The following is a 15,267-nucleotide window of genomic DNA, read 5'->3' on the forward strand; positions in this document are numbered from 1 at the left end:
ATAATCCTCAACAGAAATTTTCCTTTTATTCCCCAGAAACTCACACACAAAGTAAATAAATGTAATTTTTAATTAAAAAGAAATAACGTATAAATCCTTTTCCAACCTTCATATTTCATTAGTAGCTTGACTACACGTACAATTTCAGGTTAAAAGCAATTTTCTCTCCATTACTTTTGGTGTATCTGATTGTAGATGCTGGCCCTCTCAGATTGTTGCGCAGTTGTCCTCTGTCCTGTTTTGATGTGTATGAATTAGTGTTTCTTTCATGATGGAGGGAGGGAGGGAGGGAGGGAGGGAGGGAGGGAGGGAGGGAGGGAGGGAGAGAGAGAGAGAGAGAGAGAGAGAGAGAGAGAGAGAGAGAGAGAGAGAGAGAGAGAGTATTTTGTTCTTGTCCTCCCCAATCTCTGGCTTTTCTAGTCTTTCCAACCTGACTTCCATGATGAGTCTTGGGGGTGATGTAGACGTGCTAGTTTGGGCTGAACGTTCTGTAGACATTTACTCTCTGCATCGGTGAGTTGTGAGTTTCCGTGTTAACTGCCATCCACTGTGTGAAGAAACTTCTCTGATGAACTACACTAGTCTGTAGGTATAAAAATATGAATTTCAAGGACACTTTGATTTTGTGTTCCTTTAGCAGAATACTAGTGGTAGGTTACCCCAGGGGCCTATGAGCTCCTCAGCTATGGCTTTTGACCAAATTTACATTTTGGCTGAGAAGATTAACTAACATCTTAGAGATCTGACTGTTTCGTCATGTACATTGTTCAACTGGCCATTCTCAGGCCCATTCCTTTGCTGTCACCTTTGCTCCAGAGCTCAGCTTCTGAGGGACTGGACCAGCAGGCATGCTTCATGCTGATTCCCTCCTACAGCTTCTTCAGAGTACAGCTTGCTCTGTCCACTTTAGTCAGAGTACAGCTGGTTGTTTTTCATCAATTTGTTGAAATTGATTATCTCCCTGTCTTACCTGTTTGGAGCTTAAACTCTTTTAAGATTTTTATGGCAGCATTACTTTTTTCCTGCTTTGTATACTTGTGTGAGTTTTTTTTTTTTTTTTTTTTGGTTTTTCGAGACAGGGTTTCTCTGTGTAGCTTTGCGCCTTTCCTGGAACTCACTTGGTAGCCCAGGCTGGCCTCGAACTCACAGAGATCCACCTGGCTCTGCCTCCCGAGTGCTGGGATTAAAGGCGTGCGCCACCACCGCCCGGCTTACTTGTGTGAGTTTTAACACCATGATAGAGTACCAAACGGGTCCACTATGCCCAATAACTCTTGTGAACCATCTCCTCATTGTTCCCTTTCCCCTGGAAACCACTAATATGTCTTGTGTTTGTGTGGTCTGTCTTCTGCAGTATTATAAACAATATTATAAATAGTATTCAGTATTTTAAACTAATTTATTTTACTTAGAATTTTTTGAGATTGGTCTAGGGTGATGTGTCAGTCAGTTTTTCTTGTACCCTTTTCCTTTAGTCTTGTTTTATTGCAGTAGGAGTGAAGAGGGAGTAACTCTTGAGTCAGTACACCATCTTTGCTGTCTTGGTATTGAAGACAGCTCACCCTTACATCTTTTTCAAACCTAACATGCCACTTTGTTTCAAGCACCAGAAATGCAGAAATATAGTTTTACAAAGTTTATGTCAAATTATATTTGAGCTTCTCCATCTCTCCAGTTGAGAATCAATACTCTATAATAATTCCTGGAGTGTGTTTCCTTTCCTTTATACTCTAAGTTTGTACAACAGTAGTTTGTTTTTTCATTTTCAATTTAAGTCAACCTTTCATGTCAAAATGGCACTGCATTTTCTTCACTGTCTCCTGTCTAAAAGATTCAGTAGAGAGTCTAAAAGTGGATTCATAGGCTGTTGAGCACTTACCAGCTGGATCTGTAGATTGCTTCATTTCCTAGACCATTTGTAAAATTGGGGTTTCATTACCTACTTGACATTTTGTTTTGAGAAGTGATGGATGGAAAGCATGTAGAAAAATGATACCAAATTAGGTATACTGGCCAGTTTTATGTCAACTTGACCCAAGCTAGAGTCATTTGGGAAGAGAGCATCAGTTGAGGAAATGCCCCAACCAGACTGGCTTGTGGGACATTTTCTTTGTGATTGATGTGGGGATGGCCCAGCCCATGTGGGTGGTTCCATTCCTGGGTAGGTGGTCTTTGGAGTATATAAGAAAGCAAACTGAGCAAGTCATGAGGAGCAAGCCAGTAAACAGCACTCCTCTATGTCCTCTGCATCAGCTCCTGTCTTCAGGTTCCTGCCCTGTTTGAGTTCCTCCCCTGGCTTCCTTCAGTGATGGACTGTAATGTGGAAATGTAAGCTGACATAAACTCCTCTCCAAGCTGCTTTTGGTCATGGAGTTTTATATCAATAGAAACTTACAACACAAATTGGTACCAGGTAGTGGGGCTATTCCTATAGTAGGCTTGACCATGCTTTGGGGGAGGATTGTGAGGGGACTTTGGAAGTTTGGGCTAGAAACACTGTTGAGTGCTGAGAACTTAGTGGACTGTTGTATGTCAGCTTGGAAGCAGAGTGATGCAGACAATGAAGGGGTGATGCAGACAAGACCTGTGGTCCAGAGGGGGCCAAGGCTCCATCTCATTCTGGCAGCCAACTTGAAAATGTGCAAGAGTTTCCCAGGGGTTCTGATCTTGAAGACATAAAAGGGTCATGGAGAGCAGCCCAGGCTTGGCATTGGGAGAGGCCACTGGTGAATGTGTAGCTTGAGTGTAGTGCTGGAAGCCCTAGGACTGACAGTTATGGGCAGAAATTTAGGTGTAGTGCCATGTGGCAAGGTCAGAGTCGCTGAAAGGAGGAGCACAGGTGAAGCTACGGATAAAGGTGCAACCCAGTTGCAGTGGAGACCCCAATATTTTGGAGATGTGACTATAATGGGATGACCACCAAGGACAGCATCGTCCACGAAGTGAAGCTGCTTGGGCTTGTGCCTCCTAGGAGATAATCTATGAGTTATGTATGACAGAGCCAGAGAAATGTCACTGCCAAGCCCTTTGGAGCCCAAAAGATCATGGAGGAATCCCAGAATTGAATTAATCTGTTAACAATATAACTAGTAACCATTACATTAAAGTTTATACTGTTGGACTTTGTTTTTGTTTTTACTTGTGACTGTGCCCTGGTAATTCTCTCATGGAATAAGAAAGTATTTTGATTTTAATTTTACAGGAGTCCAGCAGTTGAGATACTTTGAACTTTAAAGAGACTGGAGTTTTGGAAAGTTTTGAATATTTTAAAGAGACTTTGGACTTTTAAGTGTTTGAATTTTTAAAGACTGTAGGACTTTTTAATGTTGCAATGTTTTAAGCCCCATGTGGTGGTGTGTGCCTTTCATCCCAGCACTTGGGGGAAGTAGAGGCAGGGGGAGGTAGAGGCAGGGGGCGGTAGAGGCAGGAGGATCTCTGTGAGTTTGAGGTCAGCCTGGTCTACAAATCGAGTTCTAGGACAGCCAGAGCTGTTAAACAGAGAAACCCTGTCTTGGAAAACACACACATGTTGGGATGTTGATATTACCGTGAGATTTTGGGGATGAACAAGAAAGGAAAGGTTATGGCCTAATGGTGATGTGTTTGTGTGTCAAGCTGACAAGGGCTCAACGTGACACAAACTAGAGTCATTTGGGAAGAGAGAACTCAATTGAGGAAATGCTCCCAGTAGATTGGACTGTGAATAAGTCTGTGGGACATTTTTAAAATTAGTGATTGGTGTGAAATTAACTCAAATCTTGTGAGTGGTGCCACTCTTCGGTAGGTCGTCCTAGGAGTATATAAGAAAGTAAATGAGCAAATCATGAGGAGCAAGCCAGTAAGCATCAGTCCTTTGTGGTTTCTGCATCAGATCCTGCCTCCAAGTTCCATCCTTGAGTTTCTGACTTCACTTCAGTGATGAACTGTGATGTGGATGTGTGAGCAAATTAAACCCTTTCCTTTACAAGTTGCCTTTGGTCATGGTGTTTCATCACAGCAATAGAAACCATAAGTAGGTACCCAATGAATTGTTCCCATTCATTTCTGTCAAGCCAAACATATTTACCTTTATCTTGATACTTTCTATAGGCATGTTCCTTTCCTTTTTATCCTTAGCATCTGGCTTGTGGATAACTCCTAATTTTCTCCCTACTATTTTCCTTAGTTTCCTTTGTATATATTAGTTATGCTCACCACATAAAATATTGGGAGTTTTAGAGATTGTTTTCTGGACTCTTACACATACTTCTGGAACAAAAGAAGCACTTTTATGTCTTATTTATTGTAGACAGTGTCTTACTGTGTAGCCCTGGATGACCTTGAACTTTACATGTAGACCAGGCTGCCCTCAGAATCATAGAACTCTACCTGCCCTGCTTCTTGAGTGTTAGGATTAAGATGTATACTACCATGCCTGGCTGTGTAGTAAATTACCATTTTCACTACCATCTTTACAGTGGAATTGATGTACATTTATATTACTCTCCATGGACTGCTGGATAAACTGACTATTACGATTTAATCTAGAAACCCCAAGCTTATCAGCTACTTAATCTAAATAAATCACAAAGTGCTGGTTTTTCAAGGTTGTGGGCAGAAGTTTTTTCTCCTGCCTACCTGTTCCCAAATACCCAGCAGATGCTTCCCAAATTGATTTGGAGACTTAATATTACTTATAAATGCTTATCTGGTATCTCAGGCTTATTACTAACTAGCTCTTACACTTAAATTCACCCATAATTCTCATCTATGTTTAGCCACGTGGCTTGGTACCTTTTCTCAGTGCAGCATTCTCATCTTGCTTCCTCTGCATCTAGCTAGCAACTCCTGACTCTACCCTTCCTCTTCCCAGAATTCTCCTAGTCTGGTTGCTGCGCCTATACTTCCTGCCTATCTACTGGCCAATCCTTTTATTAAACCAATTTGAGTGACAAATCTTTACAGTGTACAAGAGCATTATCCCACAGCACAAGGCACTTGTTTTTAATGTGCTGTTGTGTCTACTCATTATATCCTGCTCCTGTTGCTGAACTTCAGCCATCCTTCTTTTTTGTGTTATTACAAAACCTTCTGACTCTTTGGCCCTAGTAACTTGGGTCCTCTCCAGCCTTTAATTATAACTAGTATTATCTTAAAATGGAATTTGTATTCTAAGCCCACACTCCTTAAAGCTTTGAATGGCTCCAAGGCACCTTCAATTAAATTAGTCATGGCAACCAACCTTCTGCCATGAACAACTTTGTCTTTTTGCCAAACCACACTATTTATCTTTTCCCATCCCTCTGCTTGTGTATGTTTTGCTATCTGCGGAGAGTTTTCTTGTTGATCTGTTACTTTCAACAGTAATACCTAAAGAAGTGTCAACATAGAAACCACAACCACAAGGATTTGATTGAGAAAAATTAAGAAATGGGATCTATCATCAATCCAGCTGTGATACACAATAAAGGGAAATAGTAATATGGAAGTAGTGACACTAGACATTCTAGTTTTTCAGGTCCCTTGACTAAATTTGGACTCACGTATAAAATTAATACAACTAGCAACTTCAAAATTTTGAACCTGGAGTTAAATGTCATGTAAGCATTACTCAAAAGAGCCATTCTGTAATATGAAAGAACAAGAACAAAAACATCAAACTAAACAACCTCAAACTGATGTTTTGGAAAAGAGCCCATTTTGAAAGTTAATTTACAGGTCATTGGATAAATTCAGAGACCTGGTAATGAGTTTCCAGCATATTTAGGACGAACCTAATAGTTTGGTAGACCAAGGCAAATTTCAGCCACATTTTTCTCTTTTTGTCTGTTTTGAGACAGGATTTCTCTGTGTAGCCCCGGCTGGCCTCCAACTCAGAGATCTGCCTGCCTCTGTCTCCTGAGTGCTGGGATTAAAAGCATGTGCCACCACTGCCTGGCTTCAGCCACATTTTTCTATCCAAATAGTGACAGTTAAGAAGGCAGGAACAAGGAGATACTGAACAACCCTGGGGCTGACAAAGCTGCAGAAGGAGGCCAACAAATGTTAGTTGGCTTTTGTTTGTTTTTTTTCAGTGAATTTTTTTTGTTGGTGGGGGCAGGGTACTATTTGTCAAACAAATATTGAGCTTTTTAAAATTCCATCACTCTGGATGCTGGGAGACAATAGTTACAGAAGAGGAAGAGGGAAACAAGTTAAGGCTTTTGCAGAAATCCAAGCGAGAGATGTTGCTGGCTTGGCCTGCTGTGGTGGTGTTGCAGATCATAAATGGTCAGATTAGATTGTGAAGTTGCACCTATAGAATTGATGGTAGAGTGTGGTAGTAAAATGTTTGGGGAAAATTGCAGAGGAGAAGATTTAAGAATGAAAAAATAGAAAGTATAAGTTAATTTAGGATCTTCATTAGACATCTGAAGGATGTCTTGAGTTTAAGGGAAATGTCAGTTCACATTTAGGAAAGGTAGGATACTTTCAAATTTTGGTGTTGAAAGGATGAGGAGCCAATCGAAGACTGAAAGGTGCAGTGTCAAATAGGACAGGAGAGTTGTGTATGAAGTCTCACTAAAAGCCCCTTGTTTCAAACTCATGTTGCCCTGTTTTCCTCGATGGTTTACTTCCAAATTAAAATGTACTCTTAAGGGAATGAGCAGCTGTGCTATCTGTTGCTGATAATGTAGAAGCTTGCCTAAAATGGGATTTAAAAAATATTAGGACCAAAGAAAGGGCACACAAGTTTAAAGAAGTCTGTTTTTATTCTGGAGAAGAGAATGGGATAGTAAACATTGTTTTGTTTTGTATGTGTGATTTCCTTTTTAAAATGGAATGTGTTTGTAGATGCAGTAAAGAGAAAATTGTACTGTCCTAAGTGACAAGGCTATAAGGATCTGTATCTACAGTAGGTCCTTTTCATGTGAACTCTTGGTTCTTTTTGGACAGTCAGTATTTCTAGGTCTGTCATACAGTATGCATTCACTGTTGGTTAGTGGGTCTACTTTTAATTTAACAGTACTAGGGGAATGGTAAGTATAGTCTATCTTGGGGAAGTTTATAGCCTGTGGTGAAAGAAAACAGCACAAACTAATGAATCCCAATTACAGAAAATAAATGTAGACAACTCCCCACACCCCAACTATTGTCATATTATGCTCAAAGATTTGGTTACATTGAATAATTCAGAAGTGGTAGAAACTCAGTTGGTTGTGATGGGTGTTTATAAACTTGGTAAGGAAGGAAAAGTAAACTTTGTTAGGTAACTTGGACAAATTAACGGAGTAGATAAAAGGACAGGTATTGGCACAAGACATCCCAAGACAAAGTTATCAGCACAAAGGAGTTTTTTTTTTTTTTTTTGCCTCAAAGGGACTAAGAGCAGGGAATAAGAGAAAAAGACAGGAGACAGGAAAAAGGGAAAAGGAACGAGAAAGGGGATATTTGTCCTGGAAGATAGAGAAGAGACAAACGAGGGCCATATGCAAATGGCAGTTTATAAAGGTAAGAGGGGAAACATGTTAGGATGAGGTGTTTAATTTTGATTGGGCATGTTAAATTAGGTGAGCCAAAAGGGGGCTTTTGATTGCTGGACTTCAATACTTTGATAGCTGGACCTTGGTAGTCGGCCTCAGGAAGTCGCCAAATAAAGGAATAGACCTGGTGGCTAGCTTTAAGAATGTAATCTAGGCAGGTGGTGGTGCAAGCCTTTAATTCCAGCACTCAGGAGGCTGAGGTAGGAAGATCTCTGTGAGATGAGATCAGCCTGGTCAACAAAGCGAGTTCTAGGACAGCCAGACCTGTTATACAAAGAAACCCTGTCTCAAAAAACTAAAACTAATTAATTAATGAATTAATCCAACAGTTTTTAGCAAGAAAGAGGGAATGGGGGAAGGCCTGCCAGAGGCCATGTTTGCCATGTTTGGGCCTGCTAGCCCCTTCAGTAGGTTATTAAGAGAACAAATAACCCTTAGGATTTGAAGGAATTAAACATTATCAGTTTTCATTCAATACCATTGTTGAACCCATTTATCAGCTTTTACCTGAAACGGCAATGAGATCATTTCCAAGTTTACAAAAAGGTAGAAAGACATTTGTTGTAATGCGGGCAGATTGTTTTTACTTGTACATACATGAAGGTGAGCAGGGAGAATAAAGGCAGTTGTAAGGAGGAATAATTATGAGCAAGACTGATGCAAAACGCTGACAGCCTATCTGTAAAATACGCGCACGTCTGGCAACTGCAGTCATCGAGTGTAGTGTCCTGCTAATCTGAAAAAGCAAGACGCAGTTGATATTTGTGTTGAACCTCAATTAAAAATATACTCCCCTCTTTTCAGCATTTTCCCGGGCTCATAATGAAGCCAGCCAGTTCCACACTCGGGGAACACAGGAAGCGCTTCCAGCAAGTGGAGTTTATACCTTTGGACACCAACATTGCTTTTTCCAGTATGTTCTCAGCACAAAGACTAACGCTCCCCACTTTCATCTGTGGAAAACAAACCCCCAAACTGGACTGTATCTGTGTTGAGGAGCTTTTGTATTTTTAAGCTTGCACGATATAGCTTTGACATCCATTGTTCTTTCAGTCTGTAAACAGCGGCTCAAAGGCCTTCTCAAAAGACAAGGTAGTTTCCGGAAAGTCTGGTCTCCTACTGACTTCAACAAAGAGTGAAGTGCTGCAGACATCACGCCTCTCCGATCGCAGACGGCGGCGTTTGCTTGCTTCTAGCCCTAGTTCAGGGCCGGGAGCGCTGAGACAGGTGGTATAGATGGACCGGAAAGCCCGTGCCGGGGAGGCGGGGTTGCTAGAGCGGCTGTTCTCAGCGGCCGCTCTGGCTCAGTTTGCTTTCTCTATGGTCTGTTGCGCGAGCCCCTCCTCCTCCTCCCCTCCTCCTCCTCCAGGAACGAGCGCTTATTCTGGACTCACGCGCAGAGCCAGGAGGGAGTTCCGTTTCCGGCCTGGTTTCCGGTTTTTGGCGTTCAGTAGTCGCGGTTGGTGGGCAGCAACTGAGCCAAGATGTTGCGGAATCTGCTGGTAGGTAGCTTTTGGGGGTTGGCTGATGCTGGGGTGTCGGGGCGGAGGCTCAGGGACCCCCGGCAGAAAGCTGTACTGGAAGTGGAGCAGAAGGCAGACGCGGGAGATGAGGGAGTCACCTTGGCCGTCCTTTCCCCCTGACCTTTCCGATTTCTCTCCCCTGGTTGTTGCAGGGTAGACGTAGAGGGAAGGGCATGATCAAACTTGCTTCCCTAGTCACTACCGTTAACTGGAGACTATTGATAAGATTGTAGCTTTGATGTAGGCTCCAGTGGGTGGGTGGGTGGGATTTTTGACACCTGGAAACACTTTTTGTTATTTTGTTTTGTATCTTAGTGGGGTTTTTTTTGGGGGGGGTCTTTTTTTTTTTTTTTTTTTTTTTTGAGCTGAGGACCGAACCAGGGCCTTGCGCTTGCTAGGCAAGCGCTCTACCACTGAGCTAAATCCCCAAACCCTGTATTATAGTGAAAGGATATAAATTTACATGGTTCTTACCTGCATCAGAAGTAAGCTAAAGAACTAAATTATTCAATTTTTGGTTGGGATTTAATGGGTATCCACAGCTGAAGTGTAATGGTGATTCTGAATTGCCTTTGAACACCTCTGAGCTTCTGAAGTATTTTTCCAGAATTTAAAAAGATGTGATTTGATTCTCTTTTTGTAAGTTTTTAACAGTTTTAATAACTTACCAGTACCATTTAGAAAGTGGTATTGATAAGTTATTAAAGTGCATGTTTACTGATTCAAATAAGTGTGCGTTGTAGGTCTTTAAGCAAGACTTACACCCCATTACAGTTTTCTTAGATGTAGGAGTGTAGCTGGTAGGGTGCTTGCCTAGCATGTGCCCTCCTCTGCAAAATAATTTTGAGTAAGAATCTTTCTGGTAGCCAAAAAAAAAAAAAAAAAAAAAAAATCTTGCTGGTTTATTTTTCAGTCAAGTAATAAATAGATTTTTAATGTAGGTGAATTCTAAATGAAAATGTTTGAACGTAGTCTATTTTTTTTCTTCTGTATATCATTGTGCTTTGTTCAACAAAAACAAAATACTGCTGATTGACTTCAGGCACAGGTTATATAGGTGATGGCTTCTGGGGACTGCAGATTATATAGTGGGAAGCACAGAGCAGAGGATAGACAACATCTGGAAAGCCTGGATGTTGGTCCTGGACTTCTGTTACTGACAAGTTTAAAGCTCAGTTTCCTTTCACAATGTGAAGGATCGGAAGTTGCCTTTGGAGGTTTCTTTAGGCTCTAAGTCCTGTTTACTGGATGTGGATTTACTGTTTCAGGCCCTCCGTCAGATTGCCCAGAGGACCATCAGCACTACTTCACGAAGGCATTTTGAAAACAAAGTTCCAGAGAAACAAAAGCTGTTTCAGGTACTAAAATGTTTGAGGTGATCATTATTTGTAATAGAGCCCAGAAGGGAGTAAACCCAGAGGTCTGCTTCTTGGAGCCTCTTTTGTATTAGCTTGAACATACGGGACTCTCTTGGTAACTATTTGCTGTATCCTAGAAGTGCCTGGGGAGGCGGGAAAAATGCATAGGTCAATGAATTTGTGTGTGCTGGGGTGGGGGAGGATTTATGATGAATTGGCATTCTTTGGGAAATAATTGCATAGGAGTAGGGAAATAAGAAAAGGCTCAGAAACAAAAAATAAATAGTGTAGGGATTCAGTAGATGTTTTAGGACAGCATACTGCAGGGAAGAGTGTAGTAAACAGTCTTAGGTGGGGGAGAGTTCTCAGGAAACTTCAAAAGACCGGAGAGAAATCAAGGCCTAAAAATAGACAGTTTGTTGATGTAAAGAGAAGGAATGGATGAGCAGTTTTTCAAAGTATATCACTGATATTAAAAAAAAAAAAACTACAGGTCTGTAAGAAATGCAGATTAAGTTCACCACAACTGTTGGGGCAAGGAAGATTCCTGTGGAATGTGGCAGGCATTGTGCTCTTGACTGTTAACCTTCTATTTAGCTCCCTTTGCCCTAAATACATTCTAGCTAGTGGACTGGGAGACTGTGGAGGTTTGGACTCTGCCTCTTGATGGAGCCAGAACATGACTTCTGGAGATCTAGATAGAGGACCACTGCTGGCCCCTATCTGCCGGTAGAGCAGAAGTATTGCCATGTGGTGGTTCCTTCAAAGCCGTGAAGGCTGCCAACACTGTTCTTCCAGCCCCAGCCCCTTTCTGGAAACAGACTTATACACCAGCTTGGCCATATGACTATCACCAAGAAATGGTCATAACCCTGTCATTGTCTTCTCAGTTTTATAGATTTAAGGCTACATTACCCTGACTTTAACTGTTTTTTTGTTTTTGTTTTTGGTTTTTTTTTTTTTTTTTTTGGTTCCGAGGCAGGGTTTCTCTGTGTAGTTTTGGTGCCTTTTCTGGATCTCGCTCTGTAGACCAGGCTGGCCTTGAACTCACAGAGATCCACCTGGCTCTGCCTCCTGAGTTCTGGGATTAAAGGCGTGCACCACCACCGCCCGGCTTTAACTCTTCTTAGAAGTGAAGAGCTATAGCTTCTTTGTCAGCTTTTAGAACCTAGTCTTCTTAAAGCAGATAATGAGTGGCAACCCTATTCCCTGCAATCTAAACAGAAAGATTTAAAATAGATTATGTTTACCAGATATGGGAGAAAGATAGTACCATGCACAGGATGTTCATACCAGATAAGCAGTAGTATGTTAGGGACAGAAGTTTAGCTGGTAGTTGAAATATTATAAACTAATCACATACCCTGTCATCTAAGAAGCCCTCTTTAAGACACTTTAGAATACGTGCATATGTATAAGCAAATAGATAAAAGATTTTAAGGAACTCAACCTAGAAATTACGAAAGGATTGGCTGATTCAGTTAAGACATTTTTCAGCTGGTAGAATATTATATAGCCATTTAAAAGAGACTTAAATGGACTGAGAAACTGTTTTTGAAAATAGTGTATAACATTACATAGCATAATGCCATTTTGAATATTAAGTACATATAACTTAGAAGAATTGATAAATATAAACATTAAAAATAGTGATGTATACCATACTGTTAATGGTTGGTATGCCTTGGGGAAAGGCCCAATGGAATAGAGAGCATTTAATCTTTAAGTAATTAGTTTGTGAATAATTTTTGTTTTATTGTGATTTGTAATTTTTTTCCTAAGTAAAAGTTTAAGTAGTAAAAGTATTAGGTATGTTTCATAAAAATAAAATTCTTAAGTGGATATAAAAGATGCTGGACTAGTGTTACAAGCCAGAGCCCCTTGCCCCCTTTTATAAGGGGAGAAAAAAAGTCATAAAAGGGGAGAAAAAAAAGTCTTCCTGATGATCAACAGGTTGTTATCTTATATTTACGTTGTGGGATTCAAGGAGTGTATTTTCCTGCTTTGAAGTTTGTATAGTCCTTACGAAGAACTCACTGGGTTTTACTTAGCCTGAAAAGGATACTGTGTTCTACTGTTTGTCATTTCAAAGTAGTAGGGAAAGCATAAAAATTGTAAGCCTCTGAAATTATTTAAATTCTCGGGGTGTCAGGAGCTGTTGAATTTTATATGAGTAATTAATATTCTGATTCTTAACTGGACAAGTGACACGTGTATCAATGCCTTTTTTTTTTTTTTGACCTAGGAGGATAATGGAGTGCCAGTGCATCTGAAGGGCGGAGCATCTGATGCCCTCCTCTACAGACTCACAATGGGTCTGACAGTTGGTGGTAAGACATTGTTTGAGTGTTTACAGGACAAGGGCAGCAGCGGCAGCTTCCTTGCTTTTGCTGGGGCAGTGTTTATTGCAGGCAGTCTGTCTCACTGCACCCCAGAGAAGCAGTCAAGAGGGCAGTTAGAATATACTAACTACCCAAGAGCATTTTAACCATCAGAAGAGGTCTGACTCGGCAGGTTTGTGGTTACCCTGATAGAGGTAGCTTTCTGTGTGTGTTACTAGTAGTTCTCAAACAGGGCCCCCCCAAAACATTCACACTACCCTGCCTCCAGTACTAGGGGCTTTAAAAAATGTTTCCATTCATTATGTTGAAAGATATTGTGACATATCTACCCTTTAAACATAGAAATGAAGTAACGATGAAACTAGATTAATTTTTTAAAAAATTTCAACATCTATCAAAATACTTTTATGTTTGATTGAGGGTTGTGTATGTGTGTGTGTTCTCACTAGAAATCAAACCCAGGAGCTTAAGCACTAGAAGGAAACACCTTACCTCTGAGCAGTATGCCTAGCCATTAAGCTTGTCTTAACATCCATTTTGCCCTTAACATTGGAGCTGAAATATTAAGTGTATGTACTGAAATCTCAGAACCCCTCCTAAGCTTTTGTGTGTTTCTCAGGAACAGCGTATGCCATCTACATGTTAGTTGTGGCTGCATTTCCCAAGAAGCAGAACTGACTTCATCATCCCAGTCTTCACATGGTTCAGTTTCATTCAGCGCTTGATGGACCAGGAATCTGATGAGTAACTGAGCTCTTCTTTGGGGATCAATATTTATTGATGTGTACTAACTGCCACCAATAAAGCAGTCTTGACCATGCTTTGTCTCCTTTTCACTTAAGAATAAATGACTGGTAATACAGTTTTGGGTCAGCACTTGCAAATCTTAGATAAGGAACAAAAATTTTTAAAAAGCCCGTAGTCTGTAAATTTGTGCAAAACACTATTATTGTGACATTATTTAGGAAATTTTACTTTGAGCGGCTACGAATTAGTAGATGGTCTTCAGCGTCATTTGAGCTTGACCCTTGAAAGAACATTGCTTTGTTGTCCACCCACTTCCATGTCCGCAGGGTAAAGTGCTGGGCACTGCTTGAGTAGTGAGGTGGGTCCTGACGGCTCTCCTTTCTCTGTGCTGAAATGTTGGGTGTCTTCTGTCTTAGAATTAGGGTTTACTAGGCTTCTGATTACTTTTTCCAAATTCAGAATGGGATTTCATGATTTAATTCTAATCCTTAGCATAAGCTTAAAAACTTTTATAAACTTATAAAAGTTATGGGGGCTATAGGGAGCCAAACTTCCTTTTTTTCCTTCTACAGGGTGTACCATAGCAATCTCTAAAAATAACCTATGCCAGAATTACGATAAATCTATGAGTAAGGTTTTTTTTTTTTTTTTTTTTTTTTTTTTTTTTTTTTTTTTTTTTTTTTTTTAGCTTAAATTTCTAAACAAAAATAAAAAAAATATTTGGAAAACTTGAACCATTTGAAATAACCAAATTAGTCTTTGGTATAAAAACATGGAGAATTGTGGTATAAATTTTTCTCAAAGGGTTACTAATTACTGGTCTTACTTTAAGGTGATACTTTAGTCTTAGATTCTGAAATTTAAAGGGTTGTTGGACTGTAGTATATATCTTGCTAGTTTTAGAAAGAAGTAAACATTAGAGGTCTCTAAAAGCTGAGAAAGTTCCCCAGTGGCTTAGAACCTGGGCCAAGCCAGTGTCTCATGAACAGACCACTGATGATATTTTGAAAAGAATGGTAGCATTTTACAAGGGGGACTTTAGTTAATTTTCCTAAGTGATTTAAAGTACTTCTATCACATGAAAGTCATGTAGGAAGGAAAACCAGCATGGAGTTTTCTATCACCTTCATCTTGATAACTCCTAGATTTACTGCCTGGCTTAATCTAGTAACGGTTGTCCAAGGCAAAGCTTCCTGAGACAATGTTTCATTGTGTTACCCAGGCCACCCTGGAACTCATGATTGTCCTGCCTCAGCTTCCCAAGTAACTGGGATCCCAGGTTTAAAACACTTGGCCCAACTCTATATAAAATTTCCTAGGAATATTATGCCAAAATAATCTGCTTGGGGCCTAATAACATGGCCATATTTAATGTACTAAAACTGTTCAAGGTGAAGTTACTGCTAAACTGGATTTGTGGATGAAATTAAGTCTCCTGCAGTTTCACAAAACTGAAATAAATGGCAGCATAAGATTTCAAGTCCAGTTTTCCAGTATAAAAAGTATACTTTATCTCCCTAGTTTGATTAACTATATATGTGTGTGTGTGTATATATATTTGGTTTTTCGAGACAGAGTTTCTCTGTGTAGTTTTGGTGCCCATCCTGGATCTTGCTCTGTAGCCCAGGCTGGCCTTGAACTCACAGAGATCCACCAGGCTCTGCCTTCCTAGTGCTGGGATTAAGGGCGTGTTATCACTGCTGCCCGGCTTTAGCCAATTAGGTATAAGGAGAAAGGCATTTCAGGAAAAAGGAACCACCCAGAGCAAATGTCCTGAGGATTCTGGCCGTGTTCA

The 15,267-nt window shown here is 40.4% G+C and overlaps 2 protein-coding genes across 3 annotated transcripts in view; both read left to right on the forward strand.

Annotated features, from left to right (window-relative positions):
* Positions 1–8,393, forward strand: part of Tmem30a (transmembrane protein 30A) — a 38,200-nt gene extending 29,807 nt beyond the window's left edge. Inside the window, exon 8 of the transcript XR_013052872.1 lies at positions 8,307–8,393. The gene's annotated coding sequence lies outside the window, so the exon portion shown is untranslated. The remainder of the gene's footprint in view (positions 1–8,306) is intronic.
* Cox7a2 (cytochrome c oxidase subunit 7A2) lies at positions 8,307–13,545 on the forward strand. 2 transcript variants are annotated; one of them, XM_076576787.1, is made up of 6 exons: positions 8,307–8,415; positions 8,556–8,729; positions 8,872–9,004; positions 10,294–10,383; positions 12,629–12,713; positions 13,345–13,545. In XM_076576787.1, exons 3-6 carry the CDS (start codon positions 8,987–8,989, stop codon positions 13,401–13,403), a joined length of 252 nt encoding a protein of 83 aa, XP_076432902.1. In that variant the 5' UTR covers positions 8,307–8,415; positions 8,556–8,729; positions 8,872–8,986; the 3' UTR covers positions 13,404–13,545. The 2 variants fall into 2 exon arrangements, with proteins under 2 accessions (XP_076432902.1, XP_006980099.1); XM_006980037.4 differs by having other exon boundaries at positions 8,409–8,729.
* Positions 13,546–15,267: the final 1,722 nt, after the last annotated feature.

This window comes from Peromyscus maniculatus, chromosome 7, assembly GCF_049852395.1.
Source record: "Peromyscus maniculatus bairdii isolate BWxNUB_F1_BW_parent chromosome 7, HU_Pman_BW_mat_3.1, whole genome shotgun sequence".
NCBI classification, from domain to species: domain Eukaryota; kingdom Metazoa; phylum Chordata; class Mammalia; order Rodentia; family Cricetidae; genus Peromyscus; species Peromyscus maniculatus.